The 21929-nt window shown below is 46.8% G+C and overlaps 1 protein-coding gene across 1 annotated transcript; it reads right to left on the bottom strand.

Moving 5' to 3' along the window:
• Window positions 1–18996: 18996 nt before the first annotated feature.
• Window positions 18997–19985, bottom strand: LOC136495833 (predicted GPI-anchored protein 58). The gene is made up of 3 exons (XM_066491650.1): window positions 19460–19985; window positions 19146–19173; window positions 18997–19096 (listed from the first exon to the last, which is right to left on the bottom strand). Exons 1-3 carry the CDS (start codon window positions 19983–19985, stop codon window positions 18997–18999), a joined length of 654 nt encoding a protein of 217 aa, XP_066347747.1.
• Window positions 19986–21929: the final 1944 nt, after the last annotated feature.

Below are 21929 nucleotides of genomic sequence, written 5' to 3'. Positions count from 1 at the left end.
AGAGGAGGATACCTCACGAGTTCAGTGTCGACACGCTTGTGAACACATGGAGCCCCCGCTTTGTGCCTTTTTGGGACCCTGGAGAGTGGCCTCCATATGATGGGCCAAAGTACATTACGGATCTAGCTTACCATTGGAACAAGCGTGGATCAAGGCAGAGGACGAGGCATATGATGGTTATGGATTAGATACCTAGAAGAACTAGGCGTGGGAGAGGAACTCCATTTGTTACTGATCCCGAGTGGTACGAGTGCGGCAAGTGCGGTAGACTTGGCCACAACTCACGAAGTTGCCATTGGTAGATTAGTGAGGTAGGACTATTGGTTTATATTATTATTATTTTATATTTGTCATATTCATATATTTAATTATGCATGTCTCAATTTATGCTTGTATTTGTGTCAATTACTTATACATTTCTAAGTTCATGTTTCATTGTATATTAGAATTCTAATTCATTCACTTTTTTGTAGGATGGAGCAATTCCACCTGCTCGACCCGACGTACGAGGCGACCCGACGTACGAGGCGACCCACCGAGGATGTCTTGTTGCGCTGGGGCAGGTAATAATCTATAAGTTTTATTCATACATGTGTTCGTGAAGTAATAGGAGACTATGTTTTATTCGATGCAGGACCTTCCGCACCTTCATCCTAGAACCCACAGTGGGTTCTTGGACATTCGGTACGACGACAGGTACACTCCTTTCCTACAAAGAGCTGACCTAGATGTCATCTCTTTTTAGGTTCATCATGGGCTGCCCAAGTTCAACTCAGCGGCGATAACTGTGTTGGTAGACAGGTATTAAAGTGAATCATTGCCTCCATTCATGGCCATTTGTTCATGCGATTAACTTTTTGACAAGTAATCTTGCTTTGTCTTAAATATAGGTGGCGACCGAAGACTCACAGCTTCCACCTACCTTTTAGGGAGATGATAGTCTCGCTCAAGGACTGTTAGAAGATGCTAGGCCTAAGGATTCATGGCAACCCAGTCCCCGGGTAGTGCAGGTCAGAGGGCTAGAGAGCACGAGTGGAGGCCTTCTTTGGGCGTGAGCTTGGCGAGCAAGGGGCTCGCACTTCTGGAGTTTCCATCTCTTGGCTACATGTAGAGTTCACACAGTGCCCTAAGGAGGCAGACGAGGAGACGGTTGGATACTACTGTCGGGCGTGGATCCTACACCTTTTTGCCTGCGTTCTCTTTCCCGATGCCACGGGTGACAGTGCGCCCTGGATGTGGATCCACTGCCTCAGTGACTGGGACCAGGCGGGTCAGTACAGCTGGGGCTCTATAGTCTTGTGTTTTCTATACTGGTAGCTGTGCGAGGGGTGTCGTCGGTCTTCGTCCAACCCGTCACTTGGAGGATGCGTGTACCTGTTACAGCTGTGGATGTGGGCTCGTCTTCCAGTTAGCCATCCAGAGGTTCTAGATCATTGTGAGTGGTTCTAAGGTTAGCCTCTAAGTCACCAGCTGACGTGGGCGTACTTTTGGGACCAGGTTAGGGTTCTGCACATGAGGATAGACCGAGCGTACATTGAGTACACGAACGAGCTAGATACGCTGACGTCGTCTAGTGTAAGTAAATTTTATTTTCCGTGCTGCTTTGAAAAGGATTAGTATACCATCTAACATCTTATTTGGACATGTTGCAGGTGGAGTGGAAGCTGTATGGTGGAGAGGACACACTTCCTTTTCAGCTGAGCAACGTTTGTCGGGCCAACGATGACTTCTATAGGATGAGGTGCCCTCTAATCTGCTTCTATGTTGTTGAGTTCCACCTGCCAGATAGGGTTGCACGCCAATTTGGAGTGAGACAGCTTTGGCCTACGGCTCTGTTCTTGACTAGCGTTGACTTACATAAGTAAGTGTTTTGATATTTTAAATGTCTCATGATGATGGTCCATTTCTATTAATATGGTGACACATACATGGATTCATGTAACGATGACATACGTGCAGGTTGGATCGTCAGAGGAACAAGAAGATTTTTGACTAGGAGAGGCACCACCAGTCCTTCATTGAGGAATAGGAGGAGATGCACGACAACATGGATGACAACAATGAGCCGCACACGAACCGTGAGTTCAGGCGGTACCAAGCTTGGTACCAACGTGCGACACGGTGCAGGCTGAGGCTACAGTGGACTAAAGCTGACTACGCCGACATCGAGTCCTCCGACGATGAAGACATGGCGTATGACTAGTAGACTCGTGCAGGAAGGCAGGTGGAGGCAGGATCGATCTTGGATAGAGTGGTAAGCCAATTGCCTTATTTTTGTACGTTAAGTTGCATAACAATACATTAGGCGTTCTTGGACTGACATTAGGAGTTATCTATTGTAGTTAGTGCAACCTTCGAGCCGTATAACCTTTATAATACGTTAGATTCTTGTACAAAAGAAAACAAAACCTATTTCTATATGTTCAGAAGTATTATTATTGAGAACTTTGTTGCAGAGCAATACACTGAAATGCTCAGTTGAAGAGATCGAGCGCGTTCGACCGAGAGTCAATGACGACTACATACTTGGCTTCCTGGATGTAAGATTAAAAATATTCTTTCAAACATATCATTAACATGTTATATTCTTTCAGTTAACATAGTTTTATACAACAGAGGCTATCACATCGTCTACGTCGTGTGGCTAGTCGTTGTGGTTGCAGGATAGACACGACGCAAGACGTGTATGTTCCTTCCATAGGAAGAGGAGGCTTGGGTTCCTCTAGTCAAGCAGCTATAGGGGATGGGGACGAGGACGAGGAGGAGGACGACGACGATGATGTGGACAAGAGGCACGATGAGCTTGGCCCCTCTCAGCTCTATGATGCTCCCTCGACTCATCCTACACCGCCTCTAGGCACTAGGCGACGCCATCCGCGTGACCCTTACACTCTAGGCTCTAGCGCTCTGGGTCACAAGGGTAAGGGCAAGAGTAGGAGGTAGTGAGAGATGTGGTAGGTGTTAGTATGAACTATTATGGATTTTGTATTTACTTTTCTGTAACTATTTGGGACTATATGGACATTGTGGACTATTTGGACTTTGCATGATATATTATGTTGGTTGTGATATTCATTGTGGTTGCATTATGCTCCTTGGATGATTAAATGTTTGGAATATATATTGATGTCTATGTTTGTAACTGTGGATGCTCCTAAAATAAGACCGTATCTTGCGAATTTTTCCTGTGAACCTTTAATCATACTACACTTCTACAAAGGCACAAATGTAGTACACAAATTGACTATAAATTTATTAGAATGTGTATAATCCAAATGTATTGTACATATGCTTTGTAGATGAATCTAGGATTACCAAGCAATAGTGAACGAATCTATACTTTTTAGACAATAAACATAGACTTTTCAGATACACGGACAACATCGAATTATCACATCACTGATATAGTACTGGTATGCAAGGAAGCACAACTCCACTCTATCTCCACCATCCATCTTATGACTGTTTGATCCAAGGGCTGAGATGAAGAGGCACACGGATCACTGATATGGCATATTGAGAGGCCTCCATTCCTTCTCTCAACCTATAAATAACCACTCACTCTAAGGGCTGAGGTGAAGAGGCACATGGATCACTAATAAGGACGATGGACAGGATGACAACAACAATGGTGCCGATTCACAGGAGGCACTCTGTAATGATCCATATTGCACCTGCCCTAACCCTAAGAACAAGGGGCCTCCCCCGTCACCCCCGCCACCACCACCACCAACAATGTGAGGCTACTATGGAGAAGGTGCAACACAATTTGCTATGCGGCCACATTACTAGGATAACTTTATCTTTTTCACATGTACCCAGGTTTAATTACCTAAGGCATATTAGGTTTAATTACCTAAGGCATTGTTTAATTGCCTAAGGTATATTAGGTTCAGTCGAAGGAAACTCTGTACCCAGGTTCGGTACATGTAGTCACATGCCATTTAATGTGTTTTGTGTGTTGATTTATATAATGTCGTACGTCGTTAGGTTTTTTTGCAGCACGTGTTCACATTTCAATACGTCTGTATTATTAAGCGGAATATTAAGACCATAGATAATGAAAACAACCACATAATGAAAAGTTCAATACTATGCCATATTACACAACATATTAATACTACAACTACGTGCTGACAGTAGACATAGGGGCAAATGCACTTCCAAATCCTCAGTCTGAAATGTACTGAGTAAGCTACTCATCATCCGAGTACCAGTCCTCTACTACAACCCTGTTGCTATGGCTAGGCTCAACTACGTTGCTCTGACCTTCTTGTCGCTTGTAGTAAGCGGCCTCCGCTTCATCTATGGCCGTTGTGGCCGGAGTGAAGAACGCATCGTCATCCTCCTCCACCTGTAAGCCCGCCTCTGCTAGAGCGATGAGCTCGCTCAGTCTGCCAGTGTCGTCCTCAGCCTCCAGCATCTGCATGCCAGCCTCTACTAGAGTGATGAGCTCGCTAAGTCTGCCAGTGTCGTCCTCAGCCTCCTGTGCCTACATGCCTACCTAGAGCAATGAGCTCACTCAGTCTGGCAGTATTGTCCTCATCCTCGTCTCCCTCATTAGACAACATAATTGGTGATTAAACAGTGCGACTAGCTCGCGATCTATGGTCATCTAACTTCTTCTCATACTATGGGGGTATGGCCCCCGATATCCACAAGATAAGACATGGGCCGCACCATCAGAGGTGGTCTAGCCCATAAGATCAAGGCATGAACGGCGCTGCTCGGTGTGCACCGCAAACTATTGTATAGTACCAAATAGAATACTTTACTTGTAACCCTGCCCTTCCAGACTATATAAGAAGAGGTAGGGGTCCCCTAGCGGGCATGATACATCAAGATCTATCTACTACATCTCAATACAATACACCAATGACACAGGACATAGGGTATTATGTCGATCAGATGGCTCAAACCTGTCTAAATCACTGTCTCTGCGTCTTGTGTCACCATCCGGTTCCTGATTACACGCACCCCCACTGACAAATCTACCATCACGGGATACCCCTTAGTGGACTGCCAATAATATTCTGTCGATAGTTGGTATGCCAGGTAGGGGTGTGCACTGATCCTTGGCAAACTAGATGGCGTATCTCAAGATCAACGACACGTTCTCGGTGACGGCCCGGTGCATCCAATCGTTCGTGTGTGCTTCCGCTAGGGAGGTGACCGAACACAGCAAGCTCGCTGCATGATCCGATCTAGAAGAGCTTCCTAATGATCATGTGGCTGGATCATGCTCAGGGCCCTCATCTCTGATTCAAAGGTCACCGGCGGCGTCCATGTGGGTGTCTCCTATGGTGCTGCTGTTTCACGCATGATTCGGATGCGTTTTCCAACCTCAAGCCCGCGGAGGCTCCCTGGAGTCCCGGACATCCACGGGGTGCTGCTCCTCATTATGGGAGCCGATCTCCATCTCTTTAGCACTCCCAATCATTGGTTCAAGATCCACTTCCAAGGCTTTGACGACAGCACCACGTGCAAATCGATTGGAAAAAACAATATACTTGCATGCTCGTCTGGTCTCAAAAGGCAATCAGGAGTTGCATGTATTCATGCATATACGTTGCATGTACTCAGCGTCAGGGCCATGGATTTATCTACTCCAGCGGCGACTACAAAGATGACGCACGCATCAAGCCATCCGAGCCATATCCATCTACTTAGACATCGTGACACGCTGAGTACTCTGCTCGACCGTCTATCAAAGTGCCATGCAACATCGCTTCTCCGACCAGATTGAATGCAGCTATGACAACGATCTCTCCGTATCTAATCTGCCCGCGTCACCGACCAGATAACACCATATGCCACTGACCAGACGCTCTGTCTAAAGCTAAGTCATGCTTTAATATTCTTTTAAATATGCTCTGATCTTTGTTAATCGCCATAATGTTTTTCCGAGCCGTTTTCTCCATATTTGCTCTCCAAACGATTTTTCGAACCCTCGAATAGTCACATTGATGCTCGGACGCCTCCAGAGACAGCCCTGTCTCTGGCTCCTCCCTACGCGTGCTACAGGCTCCACGCTCTACGTTATGGGTGGTCGGTAGCGGTTCCTTGGTGACGTCTGTTCCTCCTACACGTGCACGGGCTCTGCGCTCGATGTTATGGGCTATGGGCTAGCTCGGGCTAGAGACTCAGCTACACACTAACTGGTCGAGCGGTTTATATTAAACATAAATATATTTTCATGCTAACTAATCGTCTAACTACATACGCCGTTTCATCACCATTGCTAATTTTTCTCTAGAGTTTATCTATTTTTACATCATGTACTACTCGTTCTACATGTTTGTATTGCAGGATCATCGTCCAAGTGATCGGATCACCTGGTGCTTGGGCTTCTCCACTGATCAACTGGTCAGACCACTCGGTTCATGGACTCCATCACCGATCACTTCTACTCAATGCTCACTTCACCACCGACCAGTTGATCAGACTGTTCGCCGCTCGTGCTTCATCGCCAGCTACGCCGGTTACTCCTTAGCGCTCAGATTCTTCATGCTCGAGGACTAAGTGGGCACACTTCACCGCACGGACGTCGTCAGCTATGTCAGTGCTCAGACCTCATCGCCTATGCCGAGGACTCCTTGTTCCTCGGTGCTTAGACATCGCCGCCTATGTCGGGGACTCCTCGCTCCTCGGTGCTCGGTCATCGCCAGCGACGCCAAGGACTCCTTGCTCCTCGGTCATCACCAGGGACACCGGGGACTACTCGCTCCATGGTGCTTGGTCATCGCCAGCGACGCTAGGGACTCCTCGCTCCTCGGTGCTCGGTCATCGCCAGCGACGCCGGAGACTCCTCGCTCCTCGGTGCTCGGTCATCACCGGCAATGCCAGGGACTCCTCGCTCCTTGGTGCTCGGTCATCGCCAGCGACACCGGGGACTCCTTGCTCCTTGATGCTCGGACATCACCGCCTATGCCAGGGACTCCTCGCTCCTCGGTGTTCGGTCATCGCCAGCGACGCCGAGGACTCCTTGCTCCTCAACGCTCGGACATCGCCGCCTACGCCGGGGACTCCTCGGTGCTCGGTCATCTCCAGCGACGCCGGGGACTCCTCGCTCCTCGTCGCTCGGACATCGCCGCCTATGCCGGGGACTCCTCGATGCTCAGTCATCGCCAGCGACACCGGGACTCCTTGCTCCTCGGTGCTGGGTCATCGCCAGCGACACCGGGGACTCCTCGGTGCTCGGTCATCGCCAGCAACATTAGGGACTCCTCGCTCCTCGGCGCTCGGACATCACCACCTACACCGGGGACTCCTCGCTCCTCGGTGCTCGGTCATTGCCAGCGATATCGGGGACTACTTGCTCCTCAGTGCTTGGTCATCGCCAACGACGCCAGGGACTCCTCGCTCCTCGGTGCTCGATCATCGCCAGCGATGCCGGGGACTCCTCGCTCCTTGGTGCTTGGTCATCGCCAGCGATGCCAGGGACTCCTCGCTCCTCGACGCTCGGACATTGCCACCTACGCCGGGGACTCCTCGATGCTCGGTCATCGCCAGCGACGCCGAGGACTCCTCGGTACTCGGTCATCGCTAGCGACTCCTCGCTCCTCGGCGCTCGGTCATCACCAGCGATGTCGGGGACTCCTTACTCCTCGGTGCTCGGTCATCGCCAGCGACACCAAGGACTCCTTGGTGCTCGGTCATCGCCAACAACGCTAGGGACTCCTTGGTGCTCGCTAAGTCTGCCAGTGTCGTCCTCAGCCTCCTGCGCCTGCATGCTTGCCTCTACTACATCAATGAGCTCACTCAGTCTGGCAGTGTCATCCTTATCCTCGTCTCCCTCATCAGACAACATAATCGGTGATTGAACAGTGCGACTAGCTCGCGATCTATGGTCATTTAACTTCTTCTCATACTGTGGGGGTATGGCCCCCGGTATCCACAAGATAAGACATGGGCCACACCATCAGAGGTGGTCCGGCCCACAAGATCAAGGCGTGCACGACGCTGCTCGGCGTGCACCACAAGCTATTGTATAGTATCAAATAGAATACTTGTAACCCTGTCCTTCTAGACTATATAAGGAGAGGCAGGGGTCCCCTAGCGGGCACGATACATCAAGATATATCAAGATCTATCTACTACATCTCAATACAATACACCAAAGACACAGGATATAGGGTATTACGTCGATCAAACGGCCCAAACCTATCTAAATCGCTGTCTCTGCGTCTTGTGTCACCATCCGGTTCCTGATTACGCGCACCCCCACCGACAAATCTACCATCGCAGCATACCCCTCGGTGGACTGCCGACGATATTCTATCGACACATACCTTGCACGAGCCACCTCTATAGCTTGTTCCCCGCTGCAACCAATCCCTTCATGTATAAAATACAATCAGTTACCAACGCGATTATATTACATTTAAAATCAGACAACGAAAAAAAAGGTTTTCAAGCACTCACTGGCACATAATGTAGCAACATGCTCGTTCAAGACCTGCATCTGTACTCTTGTCTCCTCCCTTGCCTCATTCCTTGCCCTCTCCTCCTCTAACGTCATCCGCCTCTCCAATCTCCATTTGTTAAACCCAACATCGATTGGGTTACAAATACCGCGCTGTCTAGCAAACTCACACATCTTTTTTTGTGATGTTTAACGAATAGGTTAACATAGTCAGGTCCATATCCCCTCTTCTGTGCAATTAGTTGCCTCTTCTTTAGTTCATCCAAGAACTTAGCTTGACCATCATAACATTCCCAACTGCATTTCCTAGTGCTCTGTTCAAAAGAAATATTATATCATATATGTCTTAGCAAAACAAGTAAAATATGATTTTATGTTTACCAGAAAAATAACGAACCTCATCATACTCAATCATATGGCCGCAATAATGGCCTATTCCAAGCTCTGAAGGGACTAGGCCATAGTTGAATTTTACACCACATTCGCACATGACACGAGGTGCTTTGTAGATTACCCTTTCTTTCTTCTTTTCCTTAACCCTCTGTGGTTCTTCCGGCCATTGGTTCTTAGGACCATACAACCACTCCTTGAAATGACACTTCACCATTGAAAACACCTAAATAATGAGACATTAGTACATGAACATATATAGCTCAAGATTTTAACACATACACTTTGCACTTACTTCATGCTTGTTTGGACACACAAACTCTAACGTATTATCAGAGTTTATCACAGCTCGGTCTCCGCAATCGCACAGAGGAGGTTCCTCAAGTCGTCTAACTGTGGCTAGGTGCTTCTCCTTAGCCGTCATTAGCGGAGGGTTAGGGAGGGTGGAACCCACCGCTTGAAGTGCTCACGTGGATGTCTCCCTCTAAACCAATCGTCGAAAAAGAGGTATCTAGGATCAAACTTGTCTGCACCATCGATCCACTAAAAGAAAAAGCACCTCTCATGGTCCTACACAACGAGATTCCAACAAAATATTAGTAGCATACTTACACAAATAAAGAAAAAGAATAGTGCAAATAATTTCTTACATTAAACCGACTACATGTGTAGAAGCAACACGGCGCTGTGTCCGGATGTTTCGATTGAGAAACATGGGTCGGGAAACCACAGTCACAGTTAGGGACAGGGAGGTCAGGAGGGATGAAGGCATCTTTGCTAGACGAGTCGGGGTATAATTCTCGAGGACGACCCCGTTTTCGCCAAAACTCCTCCCGAAACATTTCTTGCATCTAACAAAATGATGTAATTTAACAAACATAAATCAAAACATTACGAATAAATATCAATGTGAACCATAACTACAATACAACCAATTTTGTTCTAAGAACCAAAAGCAGTTAACATTAAACCCTAAACCTAGGGTTTCTCATTTGATCCACAACAATGAATCCATAACATAACTACATGTGCCTAGGTTTGCTAGCTTTTTCCACGCCTTGGAATCAACCTACGGTTGCATAATACATATATTGAGGGATGCAATGAAACCCTAAGTGATGACGATCCTTAGGTTCAAAAATTTGACTAATATATACCGAATCGATGTGAAAAAAATAAGGAGGGGAGCGAGGATACCTTGCTCTCGAAGATCTACGGATCAAATCAAGGTTTTTAAGGTCCAATATGTCGATTCGTGAGGTAGGATGAAGTGGAGAGATAAAAACCCGAGAGGGAGGAGAAAGAAGAGGAAGAACGCTCGGGCAAGAAGGTTGGGCCGAAGTTAAATGCAGAGAGCTCGCCGCCAAGCACTACTGCACCGAGCTCGGCGGCAAGATCTACGGCACCGAGCTCGGCGCCAAGATCTACGGCGCCGAGCTCAGCGTCAGTCACTCTGGCACCGAGCCCCCTGGCAGGTCATGGACCGTGCCTAGGAGCTCGACGCCAGAGACGCTGGCGCCAAGCTCGACGCCAACATCAATGGCGCCGAGCTAAGGGTCCATTTTTTGAATTCTTTTCGTCAGGGGTCTATTTGTGAGAAACTTTCAAAAAAGAGTCAAATTATAAAAAAATTGGCTGATAAGCCCTGACTAAAACCAACAAGCGAACATGCTGATTGTATAGACATGTCCTAATAATAATTTGAAGAGCTTGAAAAAAATCACCGCAACACCATCACTACTAAAAGTAGCGCGAGTATCCAACTTAATTATTTACCACTAATGATCCAATGGGTGACTTATTACTCCCTCCGTTCTTTAATATAAGCCATATAGTTTTTAACACCAATATTAACGCATGGCTTGCGGAAGGATGTGAGACCGAGAAAAAAAGAAAAATCAGGTCATATTCTCTCTCCCAATCAGATTGCTTCCTAAATCTAAGGGATTGGTTGGGGCATGTACTATGTACGATGGAAATGTTTCTAAACTAATCGGCGTGGGAGCTGATATGTATCTATATTTTAAAAAAAAATTTAGAAATCTATATGTCTTATATTAAGGAACATTAAGGAACGGAGGGAGTATTATATATACGTGGAGTGTGATCGATATGAAGCATGCAGCTACGTTTGCCACGAAAACTCGTCCCAGTTGCTGTCAAACGTTGTGTCACGCATTTCTGGTGTTATTTTGTCTCGAGTACCACACCATCACTCCCCTAGCTAGTCCTTTTATGCCAACTGTTGCGCCAGCTCTGTCGCGTATAATCAATCAATCAGTCTTCGAGTAGTAGCCAAAATTGGTCAGTACTACCGGTGCTAGTATTTTTGCGATCCGTACATTTTCAAATCTTAACGTTACATTGACTTGTCCGCCAGTTGGCCAGCTGCTCGACTCACGTATTTGTCTCGTTTATACCTGATCAACCGTCGTCAGCCCGTCAAATACATCTCCCGATCGAACTACTCTTGTGCCGTAGGTTGATAGCATAATGCCCTCATCAACAATCAGTAGATGGCCCTGTTCGTTATAATCCGTCTTTTTTAGTTAGTTTTTTTAACGGAAACAATTTTTTTTTTCTCCCAACAAATCTGTCGGAATATTGTTTCGGTTTATTTTTTCAGCGAAGCGAACGGTGCCGATATAATATACTCCCTCTGTCAAGAAAACATGCAACTACGAGTTGCGTGCCGGCAAAAGTTGTTTAGATTTGATCAAATTTCTAGTAAATACTATTCATATTTATTATTCCAAATTAATTTATTAAAAATATATTTCGTAATTAATCTAATGATATTTATTTAACATCATAAATATTGATAATTTTTTATCTATAATTAATCAAACTTGAGATACTAAATCATGACACTGTGCTAGAATTATATGTTTTTCTGGACGGAGGGAGTACGACATTGTTTAAATCCAGGGTGTAAAGTTTTTAGATATCACATTGGATGTCGTATGGGGTGTTCGGATATTAATAAAAAAACAAATTACAGAATCCGCAAGTAATCCACGCGCCGAATTTATTAAGCCTAATTAATCCATCATTAGCACATATGTTACTGTAGCACAAATTCTCAAATAATAGATTAATTAGTCTTAAAAGATTCGTCTCGCAAATTAGTCGCAAACTATACAATTAGTTATTTTTTAGTCTATATTTAATACTCTATGCATGTGTAAGCATTCCATGAGAAGTAAACCTTAGGGAGAAACTAAACGAGGCCGTAACAGCGAGTGGTTGCTTTGTCAATTGTCATTAACGCAGCCCGGGGCCCGCGGCAATCTCATCAGCGCGCCGGCGGTAGCGGGTAACGGCGTCAGGCGGCACGTCCGGCTCGCCACCCCGCGCCCGTGTCCTTGGAGACCGGTTTGTCCTGGCCTCGCACCCTGGGCTCTCTGCGACTCTGGCTGTGTGTCAGCCTCCGCTTCCGCGACCAGGTGCTGGTGCTGTGTTGCAGGGCAAGGGCAGTGGTGCTGCTGGCCCTTGCTCCAGTGCCCAGTGCTCCTCGTGCCTTCCCCACAATCGGCCGACACGTGCACAGCCTTTTTGGCTCCGACCACTGCGGCTTGGAACATGCTGCGCGTCCGTGCTGCTGTAAGCGCTGTTCGCATTTTTTCCATAGGCCCGGTTGAGATGCCAAAATTTTTGGCTTTTGGCTACCGTATCATTTTTGTTTGTATTTGACAAAAATTATTTAAATATGGACTATTTAGGCTTAAAAGATTCGTCTCGCTAATTACAAGTAAACTGTGCAATTAGTTATTCTTTTTATCTACATTTAATGCTCCATACATATACCACAAGATTTGATGTGACGGAGAATCTTGAAAATTTTTGAATTTTAGGTGGAATCTAAACAGGATCATAGTATTTTTCAGTTAGCCATATTTTCAATCATGACTTACGAGTCAAACGAACCGGACAGTACCTGCACTCCTCCTGCCGAGCTGGAGCTGCAGCATGAGCATGCCTCCATCACGACGGAGAAGTCACTAGTCAGGGACTAGGCCTGGTCATGAGGCTGCATAAGTAAATTTTACTAGCGGGAACAAGGCCGATTGGAGCCTCAAAAGGTTTTGTTGCAAAATGTTAAACTCAAATAAACCGCATGTAGCATATTCCTTCATAAAAAAAACTGCAAGTAAACTGTAAACATATATATAGTACTATCTCCTGGCTGCCATCAGAGTGTATGTGATCGTCATATCTCACATGGTCACATGTGCTGATTGGCTACTGTCGAGAGCATTTTTTTTTGGTCCCTCTCCGTGGAAGTCAAGCCTCCGCAGCGTCACCACCAGTCAGTTAGTTCCGGATAAAAATAAACTGCCGGCGACGACAGCACAGACAGAGAGAATGAGCCCCAACAACGACGACAACAACGACAACAAACAAACGGTTCGCTCGCGTAACCAACAAATTAACGGATAGGAGTATGTACTTAGCACTAGTAGACCAATTGGAAATTTCTCCGGCTGCTCCTCCTGTCACAACTCACAGGCAGGAAGAAATCTCCCAATTGCGCAGAAGCTTCTTCCACGGAAACATCTCCTGATTCGCCCTGCACGCAGAAGCTTGAGACGCAAATGATGGAGAGAAGAGGGTGGGAGCTGCTGACTTTGTTGGGTTTGGTTGAGAATGTGAGATTAAAGTAAACCCTTTGTGAAGAGTACAGGTATCCATCCTCTCTACCTGGCAGCTGCTTGCCCGGGCGGCGACTGCATGCGACGAGAACGAACGAACACGGGTGTCAGGGTGTGTGCATCCGACAGTTCACTCATGCTTCCGACAGTTCGACCGTTCAAGACCCGGCACCCGCCGTGTAAGACGTACTGTCAGGGCATGTGTGATCGATCGCAATTCGCAAACAAAAGATCGGGAGAGAGGCCAGCTGGCCAGGTGTGGACTGTGTACATGATGCGCGCATCTGAAAGCCCATCACCCTGGGCCCCGCGGACCCGCATGCGTATGCAGACACGGGACGCGTGAAGGATCAAGGATGCCGGCCCGTCGAAGTGCGTCCAGAAGCCCGGTGCCGCCAAGGTTCTAGATGCGCACGGCGCACCAACAGTTTGTCAGTGCGGTGGAGAGAACATAGGGTCACTGTACGCCACCTGGTAGCAGACTAGCAGGTGTGTGCAACCGAGCAGGCAACTCCTGTCCCGGTCATGCAGAAGAGTCATCGCCGACTTCGCAGACGAACCAAAACTGACACACATGAGTGAAACGTGGCACGAACGAGATAAGGGCGTCCTCAACGGTACTAGACTGCAGCTGCTAGCTCATATACATGACATATCGTTACCATTTCATCATGTGAACCTCACGTATAAATGATTTTTTATTCTGTATCTTCTCCCCTCCTTCTCTCATTCTTTATGAGCGAGATAAGTGTTAAGATAAAAGATTAGTCTATTCTCTTTTCTATCTTCTCTCTTTCACATCAGAAAAATGATGACATGGATTCCTATCCTATGAGCTAGCTGAAGTGGCACTGATGGACGCCCTAATCGAGGTGCAAAATTAGAAGCAAAGTCTTGGGTCCTTATTCTCCAGCCTAGCCCATGGACCTCTGTTCTGGGAGACGAGCATGACCAAAATCACGGCTTCATCAACGCTGCTGTTAGAAATAGACATCGTTTTTAGAGGTAATAGAGAAGTTCTCGGACCTTTTGTGGTAAAAAGGTCATTAGCCTAGAAAGATTACACACAAACACATTTGGCAGCACTGGATCCCCCCTTCCAATCAGCCAAGAAAGTACTGATACAAGGACACGCTGACCGACGGAGGGATCGGAGCCCAAATAGCCCCCTTCTTCGGGTTTCCGTGCTTGTTCACCCTGCCCATGCCACTTCCTTCACCACATGGACGCCGCCGGTCGCCGGCACCACGCTACCTCCCGCGACCGGTGCCGGCATGCCTCCCGCCTCCAGGTCGCGGATCTAACCTGGCCCCTTGTCGACCCTCTCATTGCAGGTGCCGAGAGCGATAACAACCAGTGCTCTGACGCAGACTACACCACAGACGATAGCTGTCGCCGCTGGCACATTGATGTTTAAGGAGCTCAGTATGTTTCCCATGTCTCAGACTGTCTCTTACAATCGTTACCCAAAATACAAGAACCCATTCCATGCTTGTGTAGTGCTACAGACAAATGGTTTAATACCTATTTTTTTTTGTTTTCTCCAACAACAAGACTAAAAAAAAAAAGAACCCTTTCTGCAAATGGGTTTACAGGAGAGAGGATACTCAGATTTGGGTTATACCTCTCGTGACATAAAAAATAGATCTTCTATATAGGTACTCTGTTAGAGACTATAGGTATTATGCTAGAGAACCATTTTAGATTTGGGTCTCCTGATGAGTCTTCTGCCATAGAGCAGAAGGAAGGAGGAAGTGCAGTGCAGAAGCAGGGGCGAATCTGCCATCGAGGCTGGAGGGGCTCAAGCTCCTCTACCCTGGCCATGTCTGTAGAGCCCCCTCAGCCCCCATAAAATATGGCAACGGAGGTAGGGAAGGAGGGGCTGGAGACCTGAAACACTTGTCTAAGTGGAGGTTAAAGACGAGGCACTAATGACGGCAGTCATTTTTAGACCTTGGAGCATTCAGCAAAGGGAAGATTGCCAGCTACAAGCTAGTGGAGGTGATAAGGCAGAGGCCAACGATAGTTCAGGTCACAGCTGATGGGAGGTGCCTTGATGAAGTTGGTGGCAACATAGAGTTCAAGAAAGTGGCCTTCATCTATCCTTCCCGCCCGGATGTCATGATTTTCCACATTTTTTTCTCTCTTCTTCCCCGCTGGAAAGACTGCAGCGGTCGTTGGAGGCAGTGGGTTTAGAAAGAGCACGGTTGTTGCTCTCATTGAGTGGTTTTTACTATCCTAATCAGGGTGAGCAAATGAACTGTTCACCTTATGTTGTTGTCACTTGTCAGTCTATTTAATTTTTATAATAAGTGGTCATGATTATTGGTGTTGGGCAAGTTTTGTTGGATAATGTGAACATCAAGACGCTGCAATTGAAGTGGCTCAGGGACCAGATTAGTTTGGTGAATCAGGAACCTGCAGTTTTTGCAGCTACAATTCTTGAGAACATTCTTTATGGCAAGCCTGATGCCACAATGGCGGAGCTTGAGGCTGCGGCTACTTCAGCCAATGCCCATAGCTTCATTGCTCTTCTTCCTAGTGGCTACAACACTCATGTGGGCTCTAATTCTATTTATATTCTAAATGCTAATGACATCTGCACTTCATTTCTTGTTTTGCAATTCTCTTAAACACATTTGCAATTATTTTTTCCTGTAACAAAATAGTCCAGTTGGTTTTGTCTTCTTTATCGCTATTTTATTTATGGTAGCTAATACTGACTTCTTGAATGCAAACCCTTTGCTGAACACAGGTGGGAGAGAGGGGACTTCAGCTCTCTGGAGGTTAGAAGCAATGTACTGCCATTGCCATTGCTCGTGCATGCTGAAGAATCCAAAACTCCTGCTACTAGATGAGGCCACTAGTGCACTCGATGCCGGTTCAGAGAGTATCGTTCAAGAAGCCCTTGATCGATTGATCGTCCGCAGGACGATTGTTGTGGTTGCCCACAGGTTAACAACAATAAGGTGTGTTGACATGTGATTGTCGTGATCCAGACAGCAAGCAGGCCAGAGGCCACAGCCGCAGCCCGCAGGACGCAGGCAGGCATTAGGCAGCAAAAGGCAGTAGTCCATAAGGTATATTCTTCATTTTCTGATATTTAGATTTGACTTTTTTACACATAACTAATTGTTCAAATTTTGATTAAGAATAAATTGCAGATTATTCAAAATGTCCAAAAAAAAAACATTGCACACATATTTTTGTAGTTCAAGTGGTACATCAATAATTTCGGGCACTAATCACTACTGGATTCAGGTTTTTTGCCGAGTGCCTGAGGCCAAATTGCACTCGACAAAGCCTTTGCCGAGTGCGGCACTCGGCAAAGAACACACGACAAAAAATTGATCGGCAAAACCCTCTTTGCCGAGTGTTTTTTATCGGGCACTCGGCAAAGAAAAGTGACCGTCATGGCGCCGGCCCCGTTGACGGTCGCTTTGCCGAGTGCCAACCCTGCAGGCACTCGGCAAAGATTTTTTATTTTTTTTAAAAAAAAATCTTTGCCGAGTGCCCTCTATCCGGCCCTCTGCAAAGATGTTTTATTTTTTTTTCTAAAATTTCTTTGCCGAGTGTCCCCTTGCCGGCGCTCGGTAAAGTTTGAATTTTTTTTTAAAAAAAATCTTTGCCGAGTGCCCTCTAGCCGGCACTCGGCAAAGTTTGCATTTTTTTTAAAAAAATTCTTTGCCGAGTGCCCTCTGGCCGGCACTCGGCAAAGTTTATTTTTTTTTAAAAAAAATTTCTTTGCCGAGTGCCATGGTCGCACTCGGCAAAGCTGGAAAAATGGTTTTCTGAGCGCCCATTTTTCCAGCTTTGCCGAGTGTTGTGACCATGGCACTCGGCAATGGGGTCCTTTGCCGAGTGCAACACTCGGCAAAGTGACCCAAAACGGTAATTTTTAATTTTTTTTACATTCCATCATGATAAATAAATTCATACAAACATATATCACATATATATCTCATTCATCACATATATATGTCGTCTATCACATATATATCTCATATATAATAATAAATGCTCAAGTCCATCTAAATAAATTCACAAGTTCATCAAAGTCCACAAGTGCATCACAAGTATATCACAAGTCCATCACCAAGTGAACAACAAATAAAAAAATACAACGTGCACTCATCTCGGCCACTGCGACTGTGGTGAAGGTCCGGCTCCATCATTCAGAGGTGCATGAGGTGGATTATTCGAACCACCGTCAGATGGAGACTGCACAAAGGAGAAAAGATTGCATATGAGACAAGATTATTTGGATAGCTAATCTAGGAAGGTAGAGGCCATACAAGCAAAGCACAAGCGAAAGTAAAAAAAACTTTCATACTCACAGGAGTAGCTGGAGTTGCAGGACGCGGAGGGGGAGGTGGAACCAACAGCCCAGGTGATAGAGAGAAGCCCACACGTTGCCCAAGTCCTTGTAGGAACTTCGTAATGTCCGTCGGCATCTACGCCTAGTCCTCTGGTGCCCGGCCTCTAGCTCCTGGCGTTGCCTCATTTCTTATTTCAGCCGGGCATGCAATATTTCACTCCAATGTTTCAGTAATGCAAAGCTAATTAAGGTGTGTATAGATCAATGTATGATGAGTAAAACATGAATAAACTCGAGTGCGTCAACCTGGTGCTATGCAGCGGTCGGCCATGTGCGAATGGTCGGGCTCTCGCTCATGCTCCGTGCTCGGATCTGGGAGAGAGAGGGAGTAGAGGCCGTGTCGATGACGCCGTCGCCAAGCCAGAACCGCACATGCTTTTTGCCTTGCCCCGCCCTCATGACGGCCTCTCCATCGAAGTCCTAGGTGCTCGGATCGTGGTCTGGCCCATGGAGCGACCTTGCCACCTCAGTGTACTCACTGATGCGGGAGTGGACGCTCGGGTTCGTGTATGCCTTGGGCGGGTCCTCCAGGTTGAAGGAGATGTCGGACGTCGCCTTGCCCTTGTAGGCCATACACCATGCCTAAAAGTCCGAGCAAGCCTGGTCACTATGTGATGCCGACTGCGAGAAAGACAGCACGATGATTACAAATCAGGCAGAACTGAGCGTCACAATAGATAAATGAATTCGCGTACCCATGCTTATTTGTATCCGGCGAGTCTGCGGCTGCCTTGATGGTGTGCTGGACCTTGCATCTGCAAACGATGGTCCCAGGCATCCCTGTGCCTTGATGCGTAGATGAGGTTAGTTTCCATGCTCTACTCCTATCCAAGACAGAATTTCGGCAGCACTTCCCCGCTGTTCTCTAGATACACGTCCTGCCAAAGAAGAGTGCGTATCCGGAGAACAACAGGGAGGTGATGCCGAAAGTCTGTCTCGAACCAGAGCAGACCATGGAAACTAACTCATCTACGCATCCGTAGGCTGTCCAAAAAACGTGGACAATCCGAAACAGATACGGTCATAGATATGCAAAGATCTGCATACCTCCAATCGTATCTCTTTTGAACGGGAGACGCCTAACAGGGTTACGCGATCTACGACCATGATACGGAAAGAGGGGTTATACCTAGGGTGGCGGCGGAGTTAGGCTAGCGGGGCCATGGCGGGTCGGTGTAGTGGCGAGGCGACGCGGTGTAGGCAGACCGGCACAGCGACAGGAACTTCGACTTGGCTCCGACGGGCTCTTCTCTACAAAAATGGAACAAAATACTGTCATTTAAAAAAAATTCGGTAGAACCTCCTCTGCACGGTGAGGTTTCCAAAACCTGCAAAAAACAGCGGCACGATGGCCGACAAGCACATATGTCTCAAGAGAAGCCATGTAGTTTGGATATCAATCCATGCAGAAGAATATATCCAAGTAGTACCATTACTTCTACTACTACTTCCACTACTTCTACTACTACTACTACCACTAGTTGTACTGCTACTACTACCACTACTTCTACTACTACCACTAGTTCTACTACTACTACTACCACTAGCACTACTACTACAACTAATACTACTACAACTATCACTACCACGACAACAAGAAGAGAGAGGGCATACCTGATGGGCGCCGCGGGTAGGGGCGGGCGGTGTCGGGGTTGGGGTCGGGGTCGCCGGAGTCGAGAACGGGGTCGGGCACGGGCGGCGTCGGGGCGGGCGGTCCACGGGGCGCGGCCGGGGGCAGGGCCGGCTCCTCGGCGTTGGTGGGCCGGCGTGGGAGAGTTGGCCACGCTCGGCCACACGCGGGTGCGGGGGCGGGGGCAGGCGCCGGCGCGTGGCCCAGTGACTGGCGAGCGCGGGGGCGGCGCACAGGGAGGGGACGGCAGCGCGCGGCTCGGGGGCGGAGGCGGGCCGACGTGGGCGCGGATGGCAGCGCGCGGCGTGGGGGCGGGGGTGGGCTGGCGTGGGCGCGGATTGCGGCGCGCGGCGCGGGGGCGGGCCGGCGGGGGCTGGCTGGCTGTCTGAGGCTTGGACTGCCCGGCCGACCGAAATCACCTAAGTGCCCCACCCGCCGCTTTGCCGAACACCGGATCAGGGAGGCACTCGGCAAAGGAGGCAACTTTGCCGAGTGCCCCGATCCGACCATCGACAAATTTTTTTTTTTGAAATGCCTTTGCCGAGTGCCCCTGTGAAGGCACTCGGAAAAGAGGAAATTTCTAAAAAAATTCAAAAACCTCTTTGTCGAGCGCCTTATTCTTGGCACTCGGCAAAGACCCCCTTTGTCGAGTGCCATGCCCCGGCACTCGGCAAAGTTTTTTTATTTTTTTTTGTACGTACGTGACAACATGCATGAAATCTTCTGAAATTTTTATCATAGCCTCCACATACGATATCACGACATCTCAACAAGTTTTATGATTTTCGGATTTCGTTTGCTTTTTATAGAATTTAAAAACACTTCGCATGCAAGTTCGCGGTCATGTTTCGTGAACAAGATGTTCGAAATTTCGAGTCCGTTCCTGGATACGGCCTCACACTACACTCACTAACATGGCTATCAATTTTTGAATCATTAAATTCTATTATTCGTACCACGTGCAGTTCAAATTTATATTTTTTGAAAAAATTCAAGTAAACAAAATAAAGTAACTAAATATATCAAAAAGGCACAAAAAATCTCCAAATTCTAATTAGGAGTTTCTGATACTTTAGAAGGGCTGCAAAAAAATTTAGAGGCCAAAAACAAAAAAAAACTTTGCCGAGTGCCGGGGCATGGCACTCGGCAAAGGGGGTCTTTGCCGAGTGCCTTCACAGGGGCACTCGGCAAAGGTATTTAAAAAAAAGTATTTTTTTAATTCCTCCCTTTACCGAGTGCCAAAGCTGTTAGGCACTCGGCAAAGACATTTCGAAAAAAAATATTGAATCTTTGCCGAGCGCCGTGTCAGGGGCACTCGACAAAGTATTTTTTTTAAAAAAAATCTTTGCTGAGTGCCTAACAGCAGGCACTCGACAAAGAAGGACATGACCGAACACCATTACGCGGGGCAACCTATGCCGAGTGCCGAGATTTTGCCGAGACCCTGGCACTCGGCAAATAAGTCCTTTGCCGAGTGTCCGATTTTTGACACTCGGCAAAGCAGTTTGCACTCGGCAAAGACTTTGTTTCCCGTAGTGAATGACAACAGAAATCAACCAAACATACGTAGAGTGGAGTTTAGTCAATCCGATGTAGTTGGTGATCCTAGAAATCGCAAATCAATTGAAGAATATGTACATGAAATTAGAGACCAAGTAAGAAGGGCATATGCTTTGAGAGGTCCAACCCAACCTCATAATCTTACCTTTGTTTCTAAATGGCAAAGTGGTCAATGGAGATCATTTCAACAAACTTGATTTGACAAGTTTGATTGGCTTGAGTATAGTGAGTGCAAGGATGCAGCATATTGCGATGCTTATATTGTTATTTTTCTTTGATCCGAGAAAGCCTGAAAAAATTGGTTGTTCCGTGCTTGCGATGAAAGGTTATAATAAATAGAAAAAAGCTAAGGAAACTTTTAATCGTCACACTACTTGCAAGACCCACAATGATGCTAGGCTAAAGTGTGATAACTTTATGAAGCAAAGAACAAATGTGGCTAGAAAAATTGATGCAATTAGCAAGGAGGAAGAGAAAATATATGAGATTTGCTTGACATCTTCTTTAGATGTAGCAAGATTTTTCATAATGCAAGGTGATGCTTTCCGTGGACACAATGAGTCCTCTACTTCCAACAACAAGGGTACATTCGGAGAGATGGTTGATCGGTACAAAGATAAAGTTGAGATTGTTAAGGATGCATATGATAAAGGTGCAAAAAAATTGCACAATGATATCTCGATATTAATTCTTCCGGTGGCAACACCTTCAGTTTAGAGGATATTTTTCTGCTATGTCTATTGTAAAGACAGATTTGCGTAACAAAATCAGTGATGAAAGGCTTGATGACTTAATGATATGCTACACTAAGAAGAAGATATTTAGAAGCATCAAGAATGACAAAATCATAAAACGATTTGAAGAGATGAAAACCCGGTATATGTTAGTGCCTCG

The sequence above is a fragment of the Miscanthus floridulus genome, chromosome 12, assembly GCF_019320115.1.
Source record: "Miscanthus floridulus cultivar M001 chromosome 12, ASM1932011v1, whole genome shotgun sequence".
Classification (NCBI taxonomy): Eukaryota; Viridiplantae; Streptophyta; class Magnoliopsida; order Poales; family Poaceae; genus Miscanthus; species Miscanthus floridulus.
The sequence above is the reverse complement of the archived record's forward strand: the minus strand, read 5'-3'. Positions and strand labels throughout refer to the sequence as shown.